Genomic DNA, 14,050 nt, shown 5'->3' on the forward strand with positions numbered 1-14,050 from the left:
AGATAAAATTCAATTTCCTTATAACCTGCAGCCCGTTGACAAATACTTGAAGCAGGCAGAGCATAACATTCCTCCAGGAACTCCCCACCATCTTAATGTTGATGCTTTGCTAGGGGGAAAGACAACCTGAGCTGGACAGTAGCTGGGCCTCCAGGATCCTGTGTCTTTAGCATATGAAGATCACTTTGGAAACTTCCTCTTGACTTTACCTCCCCCAACTCGTCTCTTCTCATGGTTCGATCCTGGGGCAGCTCTTTCTGCCCGCCGGTCCTGTCCCCGTGCTTTGATAAAATCACCTTTTTTGCACCAAAGATATCTCAACAATTCTTTCTCGGCCGACAGCTCTGAAACCCCACCACTCCAACACCCCATCAGTGTGGGTCCCAGTCGTTGAGGATCTGGGCAAACACAGACTTCTGCCTAGTCCCGAAGAGGAGCACAGCAGTGGGGAGGAGCTGGTGTTGAGAACACGTGTGCCCTTTGATATAGTCTTTATGTGTGAGAAGTGGAGCTCGATTATTATCTTAGCTGAAGCACATCACAGATACTCATCTGGGAAGGTTGAGATAAGTCACAGGAAACAAATGGCCAACCCGGGACCCCAAGCAGAGTCTTGTTCACGCATCATACATCAGAGCAGGTCACTGTCTTTGAACACTGTGAATTCGAGACCACGCCGCAGAAGGCACAACCACCCATTTGTGTGTGCTGAGGAGATGCATAGGTAGGAAGAAATCTTTTCTCATCTTTACCCCGTGCTTTGTCTCCGAGAAGGCGTCTAGGTGGGAGGCATACAAGTGTCTGGACTATGGGGCATTCCATAAGTTGAGCTAGAGAAAATTTGTGAATGGAAAAATCTTGCTTGAAATCTTGCTGTGAGCAGGCAGTTGCTTTTGCTTCTGGAATATGAGCGGAAGGTAAATATCTGGCTTTCAGTCTTACAAGGTTTAGAGTCTCTGCTTTAGGATCAATAACTGTGTGCACATTGCCAAGGAGAGGCAGCTGGAACGCAGTCTAGATTATTCTGAGCTGACTGCTTGGGTAGGTATGGGAACCGGGATAGAAGGAAAACTCTGGGTTATGCCAGAGACACCAAATCCCCTGTCCCTGGATTTTGCTGAGGAACAAGGAAGATATTTAAAAGTGAAATGCTGAGGGGGCGCCTGGGTGGCTCAGTCGATTGAACGGCTGACTTTGGCTCAGGTCATCAATCTTGCAGTTTGTGGGTTTGAGCCCCGCGTGGAGATGGCCGCTGTCAGGGCAGGGCCTGTTTTGGATCCTCTGTCCTTCCCACCCCCCCGCCCATTCCTCCCCCACTTGCTTTCTCTCTCTCTCTCTCAAAAATAAATAAACCTTTAAAAAAAGTGAATCCATGCTGAGAAGTGTTTTCTTTCCTGGTATCAACAGAAACACAGGGACATTTGAGGCAGAGACAGCCCGGGACTACACGATAAACCTTCCTGAGAGTGAGAGTATAACCCAACCACACTGGCCAGGTACCTGGGTTTTGCCCTCGCAGCAGCAGAGTCTGCTGCTCTTCCTGAAGGGGCAGCCCCAGGTCTTAGGGGTGAGTGGGCCCGAGATCAGAGTGCAGGCTGTGGGGAGGGGCAGGCTTCCTGACACAAGACGGGTTTCCTCGCAATACCCCCATTCTCTAGATCATCGACGGTGGTCGTGAGCTGAACGGAACCATCCTGAATGGCACAGACCTTACAGATTCAGGAAGTGGAAAGAAATGGTGGAAAGCTGTCCACCACTGGAATTTAAAAAAAAAAAAATTCTACTTAGGTAGTAATTATATGAATAAATACTTTCAGACTAACGTCAGTGTCCTGCATTGGACAAGGAAAAAGATTCGCTCTGTAGACTGTCACCTTCCTGGGACCTTCTCAGGCTTGGGGTCTCAGCGGTGGGAAGAAGTTAACAGGCACTGATCTGAGAGAGAATCTTCCTCCTGAGAAGCTGCCCCTCATAGGATGTCTCTTACCTTCCAGGTGGCTCAGATCCTGATTGGGCTGATAATACTGTGCCTGGGTGTGACAATCAGTCCTTTCCCCCTATATGACTATGATTCTCAATTTTGCATTACCACTGAACTACGCTATCACCTATGGGGACCCTTCTCTGTGAGTATTAGTGATTGTTCCAGTGTTTCAAATTTTTCAAGGGTCTTCAAGACCTTCATCCTTGTCTCTCAAAAACCCATGCACTGCTGTTTAGGTCCTAATCGTGGGCTGACTGGGTAGATAACACTGGCAGGGGAGTGGGGGAGATCAGGTGGATGGGACAAGCTCTGAGTGGGTTTTCTCTCTCTGGTCAGTTCTTCATATCTGGAGCGCTGTCCATTGCTGCTGGAAGGAAAGTAACCAAGGGTTTGGTAAGTGTTTCCTTGCGGAGGCTCGGATAGGTCTAGTGAAGTAAGGAGCTGTTCAGCTACAAGGCTAAGGCACCTACAACTTGCTGGTTCTCTAGAGAAGGACCCTAGAAGTGGTTCCAGGGGGTCCCTAGAAGTGCTTCCTTCGTGGCACTTAGGCAAGAATGATGGGCTTAGCTCTGTGCTCTGTGAGGTTCCACGTGCCCACGTGCTTGCTATACGAGAGCGCCTGAGGGAGTCAAAACCACAACTTTACCAGAAGTTCCTTTTTAAACTGGGGAAGATCTCCAAGTAAACTCCCAGACTCAGCTCAGATGAGCTGAATGTCCCCGACTGGCACATCTAACCTGGGAAGAACACGAGAAAGGTTCGCAACAACTCTTCTCTCTTATTCTCCTTCAGATCCAAGGCAGCCTGGGAATGAATACAGTCAGTGCCACCGTAGCAGGCATTGGCATAATTGTGATAATTTTTGAAGAAATAATCATGTATGACACAGTGATGTGGAAGTTTTCCTATGCAGTTGCATTTATAGTAAGTATATCCGGTCCCAGTCATGGAAACCTGTTAACTGGTTTTGTTTGAATTTTTCTCTTAATTCTCACCATGGAATTGGCAGCCGTTGCTTACTTAGATTCTGGACACTCTCCTGAAGGCTAAGGGACCTAGCCTTTTGCGTCTTGCTGGGAGTACTGAGCAAAAAAAAAAGTTAGCTTTTTAGTACCATTCGTGTCTGAAGGCCCCGATGTGTGGTCGGTGAGTGGAAAATTCTGCAAGAACTCAGTTTTCCCTGGGGCACTTTTCTCTTGATTTGAAAAGCCATCCGAAGAAAAAAAAGAAAAACTGGTGTTCCCAGTGCTCCATGAACAACCACTTGATATGACTGGGGAGGGTGTGTTGGTATTTGAATTGCATGGTGTAACCAGAGTGAGGGAGAAGTTCAGAGGGTTAACTGTAGGCTGTCGTGTGTCATAAGGAACAACGGCAGACGGACCAAAGGAGACGTGTAAGGCCCAAAAGTCAACACTGGTCATGAAAGGTGGGTAGCAATCAGGCAAACAAACCACCAGAAATCAGTATGGATACGCCCAGACTTACCTGACATTCTAGACCCTGTGAGTAAGAGTAGAATTCCAACAATCCATTTTCAAGTTGTTTGAATTGGGAGAAAATTCAGGAATCCCTCCTAAGGAAAGGGGTTCCTAGTGCCAGATGTGAAATTTTGCCAACAATTTTCTCTCTTAAAATACCTGCTTTTCTGTCTTCTATAGCCTGTGGGGGTTTTCCATGTGTTTTCCAGGGCATGCTAACCGGACTGCTGCTCTTGTCTCTGGCGGAAGGCTGCATTGCTCTGGCTCTCTCCATATTTGTGTGCAGGGCGGCCTGTTCCATCAACAAGGTGAGTGTTCTGGGTCTTTATGGGGTCTCTCTCTCTCCCTCTCTCTCTACTCTGCTTCGTTCTCTGTGTGTGTCCTCTATTCTTTTTGTGGGGAAGATTAGGAAGAGGGAAAGTGCTGCTCCATGTATAAAGTCTTTATCATCTTTGAAGGAAGTAACACAGGGGGAGACACAGGGAAATAGCCAACCACACTCAGCCAAAGAACTATCCCTAGACACTGAAGAGTCCTCTTTTTCTCGAATGAAGGTCACTTCTGGCATTGTTGAAGAGGTGTAGGGAAAGGAAGGTTAAGGCAAGAATGGGAACATAGACCTGCAAAGTATCAGGATTCAGAAGGAAGGTGTTCAGTGACCATACAGTTTCTAAAGCAAATGAGATGGTTTCTTTCTCCCTATTGTCGACTACAAGAATCTAATGTTCTGATTTTTCCACAGGTGGTGGTTTTCTTGCCAAATAATGACAACAGCCCCTCTCCTGACCATTTGTATGACGAGGTCGCATTTCAATAGATCCCTGTGGTGTGGCATTTCCAGTCAGTTTGACCTATTGAATCTCCCTCAGTTGGCTGTTTACCACATGGGACTAAGACTGAGAGTACATCTGTCTGACTGTTCTTAAGTTTACATACATGGAATCTTGCTGTGACAAAACACAGGATAATAAAGACTGTTTTTATTTGCTGATGAGGATTATTCTTTTGATTCCCCACCTTACGATCTACCAGCTTTTCAAGGAATCAGGAAACAGTGTCATTTTAAGGTCTCCAAATCTGTGTAAATGGAAATAAGCTTCTTGATTCAGATTTTCTTGTATCAGTCCATGTCGTGCCAAATCTTTCACCAGAGGAAAGAAGTCCATGTTGGTTACTTCTTATTCCAACAGCTCCATGTGTCCCTAGTTTTTTTTAGATTCTGCCCCTCTGGATGAAGATCCAGAACATTTCTACTGCCAATGAATTCTTAGCTAGCGTCAAGCAGAATATAACCTATATTTTTCTTCCTATGTTCCTTGTTAACACTCTCAGACAAGGGCAGTGTGGTATTCAGAAAAATCAGTCCTCAAAGCTCTTTAGATCCTGATTCCCAGAACCATTAAATATGTTACATGGCAAACGGGAGTCAAACATTGCAAAAAGAATTAAGAAGATTACTAATCCTGGATTGTCTTTCTGGCCCAATAGAATCACACAGGTTCTTAAAAGTAGATAAATTTTCTGGTTGTGGTCATGGAGAGTGATGTGACAATCAAAGAGTCACAGATGCAGTGTGAGAAGGGCCTGGCCCCCCACTCCTGGCTTCGAAGGGGCTCAAGCCAAGGACTGAGATTATATTGGGCCCAAGAGATAATTCAGGAGAATGTCCCCCCCCCCCTTTTTTTTAGAAAGAGAGAGGGCACAAGTGAGTGAGGGGCAGAGACAGAGAGAGAGAGAGAGAATTCCATGGTGAACAGAGAGAGAGAAAGAGAGAGAGAGAAAAGCAGGGCTCACCTGAAGCAGGGCTCGAGCTCATCCCATGTGGTACTTGAACTCACAAGCCATTAGATCATGACTGGAGCCAAAGTCAGATGTTTAATGACCACCCAGGCACCCAGGAATCTACATATTTTAAAGCGAGATGTAAACAACCCTTTACTAAGCAATCCTTACTTGTCCTGTTTGAGGAGACACTGGTTTGTCTTCCAGTTAATAAACGATGGGTGATCCAGATGTACATTGTGGGGAAAATCCATGATGCTGGACCAATAATCTTAAGTGATCTTAAGGGGGAAAAAAAGTAAAATTGGACTCATAACTCACATCATTAAAAAAAGGCAATTCCACATGAATAATGGATTAATTTAGAAAAGAAAACCACTACAAAGTCTATAAGGCAGTGTAGAAGGATATATTATTATGCTGAGGCACAGAAAAATTTGTCAAACAAGATGCATAAAAGTTGCCCGAAGTATGTTTTATACAGTCCGTGAAAAATTAATTTTTCAATTAAAAAGAAATATAGAGTGAAAAATCAAGAAGTAACTTTCTAGAGTATAATTGTAACACACAAAACATCAACAGGATTAATGTGCAGAGTCTTTACAGATGGCCCCAAACCAATTTAAAAAGCAAACATAGAAAAGGGCAAAAAATATTAACAGGGACTTCATAGATGTGGACATGCAAATAAAAAAGAAACACAAGAAAATTCACCTCATCAGTCTCCAGAGAAATGTCGGTTAAGTCCATAATGGGGCACAACTTCCCACTGACTAGGGAACCTGGTAACTCCAGCTGTTGGCGAACATGCAGACCAATGTGAATATTTGCTCTTATTTTGAAGGAGACATTTGATTTAAAAAAAGCACTTCGGAAAACCACTTTAAGTTTTCTCCTAAAGTTGCATACTGCATTTCCTAAGAACCAGTTCTTGCACTCCTAGGTATAGACCCAAGAGTACACTTGTACTCATGTAGAGTGGGAGTCAGGCACCACAAGGTATCTTAAAGGAAGGATAGCAAACAATTGGAACAATGCAAATATCCATCTATAGCATGGATGGACAAATAAAAATACAAATGAAAAATCTGTCAAACAAGATGTCAAAAAAATTTTATTCATTTGTTTTTATATTTATGTATTTGAACAAATAAATAAATGGACACACACACGCACAAGAGAGGAGAATATGTACACACTTAGGAACATTATAAAGCAGTGAAAATTAATGAACCACAACTCCATGTGGCAACCTCAGTAGGTCTATGATGGATGAAGCGAGGAAGGGGCCTTAAGTAGAACGAGGAGGGACACATCAGAGGAAGCAGAGTAATGGCGCATATGGTCTATCCTCACGGGGAGATACCCAGACCATGGAGAGAGAGGATTCTGATTATTTTTGAAAATGATAATTAAGCCTACCCAATGATTCATGTTAGAGATTTCCTCATTCTTTTCTTTTCTTTTTGTTTTGTTTCATATCCTTCAGTTAATCCAATTATAAGAATCTTTCTGTAAACCACCAGGCCATGATCTTTATGAGAATGTGCATATTTGCAATACTAGCTCCTTAAATGCCTCAACTCACATTTCATTGGCATAAAGCATGCCAAAGGGGGTTCTCTATTTCCTATGAAAAGCTAGTGTTGTTTTCTAAAGAATAGTGCATGAATAGATTCCCCCACAATAGATAGACTCGGGCATGAACTATAGTCAAACTACTTATGAATGGCGTGACTTTCACCAGTGGTTTTTTCTTTTAAGTTTATTTATTTATTTTGAGACAGGGAGAGAAAGAGCAGGGGAGGGGCAAAGGGAGAGGGGGAGAGAGAGAATCCAAAGCAGCCTTTGCGCTAGTAGTGTGGAGCCCGACACGGGGCTCAAACTCACGAGTTGTGAGACCGTGACCTAAGCCAAACCCAAGAGTCATCCAACTCAGTCAACTGGCTGAGCCACCCAGGCACCCCTTACAGGAGTAGATCTTATCTTTGGCTAAATCTGAATTCTCCCATCTATAGAACAGGGGTAACTATTGGGCGGTGTGGTGTGGCTGGAGGGTTGCTTTCTCTTCCAAGGGTGTTTCCTTCCTGGGGAAGGGAGCTCCACCAGAGCGACATTTCTGGCCTTTTTCTTATCCATCACTTCCTACTTCCACAGAAAGGAGGAAGCAGTCTGTTACACCAGGGAGGAGGAACCCGGCATCATGTAGAGAGTTACTGCTCCCTATGGAAGAATGGGCTGCTGCCCGTGACTGTGTGCTAACCCTGTGTGGGGCCAGCCTTGCCATGACTTTGCATGGTTGTGTCATTCTGAGACCCACTCTTGGGAAATCGAGCAGCCACCAGTTATAAGCCACATCTACCATTGTCAGACCTTTTGATCTTCTTCTGTTTTGCTTGATTATTTTTCAAGAGGGTAGAAACATGATGAAGGAAGATAAATAATATTTATCGGGTATTTCTCAAATCTCAGTACTTGGTGCTTAAGTCTGGACCACTCGAAAGAGAACAAAACTACTATTTTGGGTAGAATAATGCACACAGATGGTAACCTCCTGCAGGGATGTTACTTTTTTGGAGGAATTACCTTTTTGCTGCCCTATAGAAGGGCCATTTAGGGTTTCTTCTAAGATAGCCATTGAGAGTATAATATCATTGTCCCTTGGTGGCTAGTTATATCTATAAACTATAATAGAACCAATAAGAGATATCTATAACTATTTCTGTATCTGTCTATGTATCCATGTATCTATCCATCTATCAATCAAGAGAGGAGAGAGAGATTTATTTCAAAGAACTGGCTCACACAATTATCAAGGCTCACAAGTCCAAAACCTGCAGGGTAGCCCAGTAGTTTGGAGATCCAGCCCAGGGAAGAAAAGATGCTGCATTTTGAGTCCAAAGGCAGTCTGCTGCTTTCTCTTGGAAAGTCAGTCTTCTTTCTGCTAAGAGTTTCAACTGCTTGGACAAGGCCCACCCACATTACGAACGGTAATCTGTCTTACTCAAGTCCACCAACTTAAATGTGAATCTCCTCTAAAAAAATGCCTTCACAGAAACATCTAGAATAATGGTTTGATCAAATACTTGGGGACTGTGGCCCAACCAAGTGGACATAACATTAACCATCACAGTAAACACGTGGGAGGAATTTTTCAGTAAGGAAACTAGCTAAACCTGCCAAAGAAGACAGTAGGCTATCGGCTGTTGCAGGACGAAAAGCGTTCCCTAGTAGTCTTTCACACATCACGGAGGAGAAAATTATTTTATCCTGCAGCTCAGGAGAGTCTTCTGTGTTTTCTGAAGCACTTGTGAGCTTGTAATTCAAATGGGCAGTCTGGTCTGGGAAGGCACCCAAGAAGAACGTGCACTGAGAAGCAAACAGAATAGGGCAATCTACTGAATTTGAACCCCCCAGGCTTGTACAGAGGCTCAAAAGTCATACTCAAAGATTATAACTGGGGGCGCCTGGGTGGCTCAGTGCGTTGAGCGTCTGACTCTTTATTTTGGCTCAGGTCATGATCCCAGGGTTGGGGGATTGAGCCCTGTGTCAGGCTCTGTGCTGAGCATGGAGCCTGCTTGGGATTCTCTCTCTCTCTCTCTCTCTCTCTCTGCCCCCTTCTCCCTCTTGTGCACTCTCTTTCTCTCTAAAATAAGATTTAAAAAAAGATTACGTCTGTGCATTTCTAAAGAGTATACCACTTTTAGATAGGCTGATAGACATTTACTGTTTCCTGAGGTAATATGCAGGAGAAAGGTCAATGTTAAGCCTCTAAGGGAAGGCCTTCAGATGAAAACCTGCTAGCTTCTCTGTGTCAGAGAAGGAAGGCACAACTCAAGCGCCTGATAAAAGGTGCTTCTACAAAGGAGATGAATTGAGATACACACAAATTGCTACAGCATATGCCTCTGTGGACAGAGATGGGGGAAGGAAATGCTTCTCAAAACCTGGGGCATTCACGAGTTAAGAAAGGTAATGTCTTGGGGCGCCTAGGTGGCTCAGTTGGTTAAGCATCTGACTCTTAATTTCGGCTCAGGTCATGATCTCGTGGCTCGTGAGTTCCTGAGCCCCATGTCAGGCTCTGCACTGACAGTGCAGGGGTTGCTTAAGATTCTCTCTTTCTTGCTCTCTCTGCTCCCCCCTCCCCGTTCTCTCTCAAAAATAAATAAAATTAGAAGAAAGAAAGAAAAAAGAAAGACAATGGCTTGAAAAACTCACGGTAGAAGCGTCAGGGACTTACTGGGGCCTTGAGCCAAATATGAAACGGGTTTCAGTTTAGGAATTTGGCGAGGGTGATTCTCCAGCAGAAACAAGTGATGTGGTCAGGAAGCCACCATCCAGGTAGGCAGGTTTCATGGGCTTAAATAATCCCTGGTTAGGAAATGGAAGCATTTATTGTGGCATAAAATTAAAAATGGCCGGAGAGGCCCTGCCAAGACACAGAATGCAAAGACAATACAGATGTGGTGGGAGAATGAGAAATCACTGCATTAACCTGGGTCTTCCCTCACTTCCTGTTTTCATCCAGACTTCCTGCTGAAAAAAGAAAAATTCCCGGAGGCGGAGCTAACCACTTTGGTCATTGGATGGCATGAAGGGGACCGTATTAGACACTGAGCCTGGGTCAGGGAGAGGCATGCCAGACAAAATTTCAAATCCCCAAGGGTGACAGCAGAGACAAGATCGGGAGTTCAAGGTAGCAAGGGTGAAATGGCAAAACCAAGGAATTCATACTGGGAGAAACGAGAGGAACAGATGCGAGCAATGCCCCGGTGCGTTCTTACGCTCGTGCAGTGCAGTGACGTGTGAGCCTGTAGGCATGACTTCGGATGCTTGGACTCCCGCAGAGGACGAAGGGCCACCGTCTGGGAAGGGGTGGTCGGCCATCAACGTCTCCTTTCATATCTTCTCCAATGGCAAATCCAAGAGCGACTTGTAACTAAGCCCATACTGTATTTTTTTTTCAATTTATTGAAGTGAAAGTCACATAACATAAACATTTCTCCCCCATTTCTCCCCTCCCTCAGGCCCTGACAACCACCAGTCCACACGCTGTCTATGTGGGTTTACCCATTCTGCATATTTCCTATGCATGGAATCATACAACATGTCTGGCTTCTTACACTTAGCATAATGTTGCAGCTCATACGTATTTTAATAGGAATTTAAATAAAGCACAGAATAAGGCAAAATAGAGAGCTAGTATCAGGCCTGATAGAATATTGGCTAATACTCACTGAGCTTTTAGCATATGCCCGGCTTTGTAGATGTATAAAGCACCTTGCAGACAAAATGTACTTTGGAGACAAAAATCTCATTTTTCCTCAAAACAGCCTTCTGATACAGGTCTACTATTGTCCTCTTTTAGAGACCATGGAGATAATAAGTAATTTTGCAAGATCACAGGCTAACGGCACTAGCATCTGATTCCAGGGCTCGTTTTTTTAAAAGTCATTCTTCACTTCAGTGGGTGTACCTTTAATTGCAGAACTTAAGAGAAAGTCAGGCTTGAATAAAAGTGGAGGAAGGAAAATGAGATTAGTTACAGGAGAGCACTCTTTGCTTCCAGATAGCTTTTGCATATTCAACTGGCCCATTCTCATCTCTACATGTATCTAATGTGTATAGATATATTATCGGTTTTTTATATTCTCATAAGGCAGGTGACGGGTCCTTTTTCTCTCAGAGCAAATTGTTCCTGAGATCAATATGTACCTGTGCCTGTTATTTGTTTCCTGTAATAGGATCAGAGTCAGAGTGACTGGGTTTATATCCAGCCCACACTTAAGCCAGGGCCCTAGGAGACGATGGACTAGAAGCACATTCCACACTGAAGCAGGCTGTCTACAGTTAACCTCGTTCACTGACAACATAGGGAACGGTCATGACACTGACCCTACGGAGTTCCATTATTCTTGTAGACCAAGGACGTCTGCATGTTTTCCATTCCTCCCTTTTTGGAACTGTCGTTTCCCACCCTTGACTATACACGAATTAGAGTAGGGGGTGATGGAAAATAAACGGATTTGTTGTTGGTGTTGCTGTTTTTTAATTCAGAGGTCTCTGACTGTGAGGAATAACAGCCGGAACAGATGAAGCAGACTACATACACCCAAAGGTTCCAGTTCTCAGGATGAGTATGTTGACTGGGTGGAGTTGTTTCCTTTGATGAGAAGAGTATGTTTTGAGATGGGAAAATGCCAGTGGGTAATTTTGCCAGCAGAATTACAGATGGTGGAGAAAACTCGCTCTTGCTCAGAGTCTATTTTGCGGTCCATTCTAGACACAGAGTTAACTACATTTTAGCATTCTCTGCAAGCAGTTCTATACTAAGACCTCATTCTGGAACATTACTGACAGGTCTGGAGCATGGACTCCCATGGTGACCTCCTCTGTTGTGCCTTCCTTACAGTTTACTACACATACGTATAGGGTTCTAAGGAATGGTGAAGGCCAGACGGATGAGGTCAGGGTCACTGGGTCACAACCTGGGGAAGAGCTGCTTCTGGCTAGGGGTGCTCAATGTGAATTATTGTGTGCCTGAGAAATGAATTTCTATTATGTGTAAGGAGTTAGACTTCCATATGTCTGTTTCAGGGTCTATCCTCATCACACCATTTTCTACTTCCTGCATACCATGTGTAAGGCACTTAACTTCTCTAGATTTCTTGTTCCTAACTGGTAAAAGCATTGTTTATAGGCACTGTTGTCAGATAAGAGTTGTGAGGATTGATTCATTTAATAGATTTGAACTCCTTAGGACAAATCTTGGTCCTCAATATTATTATTTCTTAAGGAAACCCCGTTTGATTTCCAGAATGCTCAGTCTTCAGAAATACCTCTTTGTCTTTGTTTTGTTTTGTTTTGACTTTTTTCCTCTAGTAATTTTCATTTTGAAAACATTTCCCATTTAATTTTTTTTAAATTTTTTTTTAACGTTTATTTATTTTTGAGACAGAGAGAGACAGAGCATGAACAGGGGAGGGTCAGAGAAAGGGAGACACAGAATCTGAAACAGGCTTCAGGTTCTGAGCGGTCAGCACAGACCCCGACGCGGGGCTTGAACTCACGGACCGTGAAATCATGACCTGAGCCGAAGTCAGCCGCTTAACCGACTGAGCCACCCAGGCGCCCCAACGTTTCCCATTTTAGATAGATAGCTGTAACTGGGACCTCTGATTAATGGTTTGTTTTACTCTTAATTGAGTTGTTGTTGTATCTTTCAAACTCTATAAACGATCAAGGCTGCAAGAAGGCCTTGTTCAAGGGACAGTCCAAAGATAGAAGATATCTAAGAAGATTAGTATGCCCTGTTTACTTGGTTGTGAAATATTCTGTAGCTGATGGATGGCATGATTTGCTCACGAGAGTTAAACAATCTTATATATACATCTGACACTCACAATCAGATTAGGCCCTAAAAAGGGAACCTTCCAGCGTACCTCATCTGCACTAAGGAACACAGAAGATCTAAAAGTAGCATTTGTCATCTCTTGGTTGCAGGACCGGGGAAAGAATCAAGCTAATTTCCACTTCTCGCTCTCTTAGAGAGTCAATAACATGCTTGGTGGAGACCCACCCTGAGTGAGTAGTCCTGGGGCAGAGATAGCTCCTCCCTGTTGTCTGGATATTTGGAGAAGAGCTGTTTTCCTCTAGCAGGAGATGAGTTTAGGGAACTAAAGCGAGGTGTGATAAGATCTCACCCTCTAGATCGGGGGAGTGGATGGGTTGTGTGTAACCTGATATAACCTAATCTCCATTATGGAAAGCTAGAAACACAGGACTGAGCAATCGGGGTCTAGTAATATGAGGAAGACTTGGAGCCTGAATCCAAACTTTTTGAAGCTACCAACCAGATGGTAATGGTGTCTCACCTGCCAGGAAAGAGCATGTTCTTAGTTTTACAAGTGACAAGGGGTGATTTCTGAATTTCTGTAAAGAGAGCACTGATTCTCATGAGAGTAAAGGCAGCTAGAAAAGTTGTCTGAAGAACTGTCTTCATCTTAGCCATCTATCTATCTTCCGGCTTCTGCTTCCTGGAGGAAGAGTCCTCTGGCCTGTGAATAATGTCTTAAAAACAGAACAAAACTCTTTATTGAGGTACAACTGGTGTATAAAACACCATCATTGTTTTAAGACTACCATGCGAAAAGTTTTGACTTATATACACAACCATGAACCATCATCACAATCAAGATAATGAACAGAAACATCACTCCCCCCAAATTTCCTGCCCCTCCTCACCCCCATCCCCATTACCATAAATTATTGATCTGCTTTCTGTTGCTATTTTATATAAATGGAATCATACATCATGTACTTTTTCTGTCTTCTTTCACTTGGTGTAATTATATTGAGATTCATCCATGTTGCATTGTCTACGGACAGTTCATTCCTTTTTATTGCTTGGTGGTAGCATTCCTCTGTTTGGATACGTTACAATCTGTGTATTCACTTGTTACCAGACACTTGGAGTGTTTCCAGTTGAAAGCTATTACGAATAAAGCTGCTATGAACATTTGTGTACATATGCCTTTGTGTTAACATATACTTTTATTTCTCTTGGGTATTTACCCAAGAGTGGAATATCTGGGTCATAGGTATGTGTTCAGATTTTTAAGAAACTGCCAGAATGTTTTCCATTTCACATTCCCACCAGCTGCGTATGAAGGTTTCTATTCTCCACATTCTTGCCAATACTTGTTATGATCAGTCTTTTTCATTTTAGCCATTCTGATAGGAGTATAAAAGAATCTCATGGTCTTAATTCACATTTCTTAACAACCAGTGATCTTGAGTACCT

At 43.5% G+C, this 14,050-nt stretch overlaps 1 protein-coding gene across 1 annotated transcript; it reads left to right on the forward strand.

Moving 5' to 3' along the window:
- The first annotated feature begins 298 nt into the window (after positions 1–298).
- On the forward strand, positions 299–4,448 carry LOC131487936 (membrane-spanning 4-domains subfamily A member 4A-like). Its single transcript, XM_058689136.1, has 7 exons — positions 299–724; positions 1,408–1,567; positions 1,995–2,126; positions 2,321–2,377; positions 2,777–2,908; positions 3,675–3,773; positions 4,208–4,448. The coding sequence occupies exons 1-7, from the start codon at positions 495–497 to the stop codon at positions 4,280–4,282; spliced, it is 885 nt and encodes a 294-aa protein (XP_058545119.1). The 5' UTR covers positions 299–494; the 3' UTR covers positions 4,283–4,448.
- The last annotated feature ends 9,602 nt before the right edge of the window (positions 4,449–14,050 follow it).

Source organism: Neofelis nebulosa, chromosome 10 (genome assembly GCF_028018385.1).
Source record: "Neofelis nebulosa isolate mNeoNeb1 chromosome 10, mNeoNeb1.pri, whole genome shotgun sequence".
NCBI lineage: Eukaryota > Metazoa > Chordata > Mammalia > Carnivora > Felidae > Neofelis > Neofelis nebulosa.

What these genes read in the sequence shown, in the direction of transcription:
- LOC131487936 (XM_058689136.1), top strand. Translation starts at nt 495, where the DNA reads ATGTGTGAGAAGTGGAGCTCGATTATTATCTTAGCTGAAGCACATCAC. An exon ending in GGAAAGTAACCAAGGGTTTG is followed by an intron (nt 2,378 to 2,776) that starts GTAAGTGTTTCC and finishes ATTCTCCTTCAG; the next exon opens with ATCCAAGGCAGCCTGGGAAT. An exon ending in CCTATGCAGTTGCATTTATA is followed by an intron (nt 2,909 to 3,674) that starts GTAAGTATATCC and finishes TGTGTTTTCCAG; the next exon opens with GGCATGCTAACCGGACTGCT.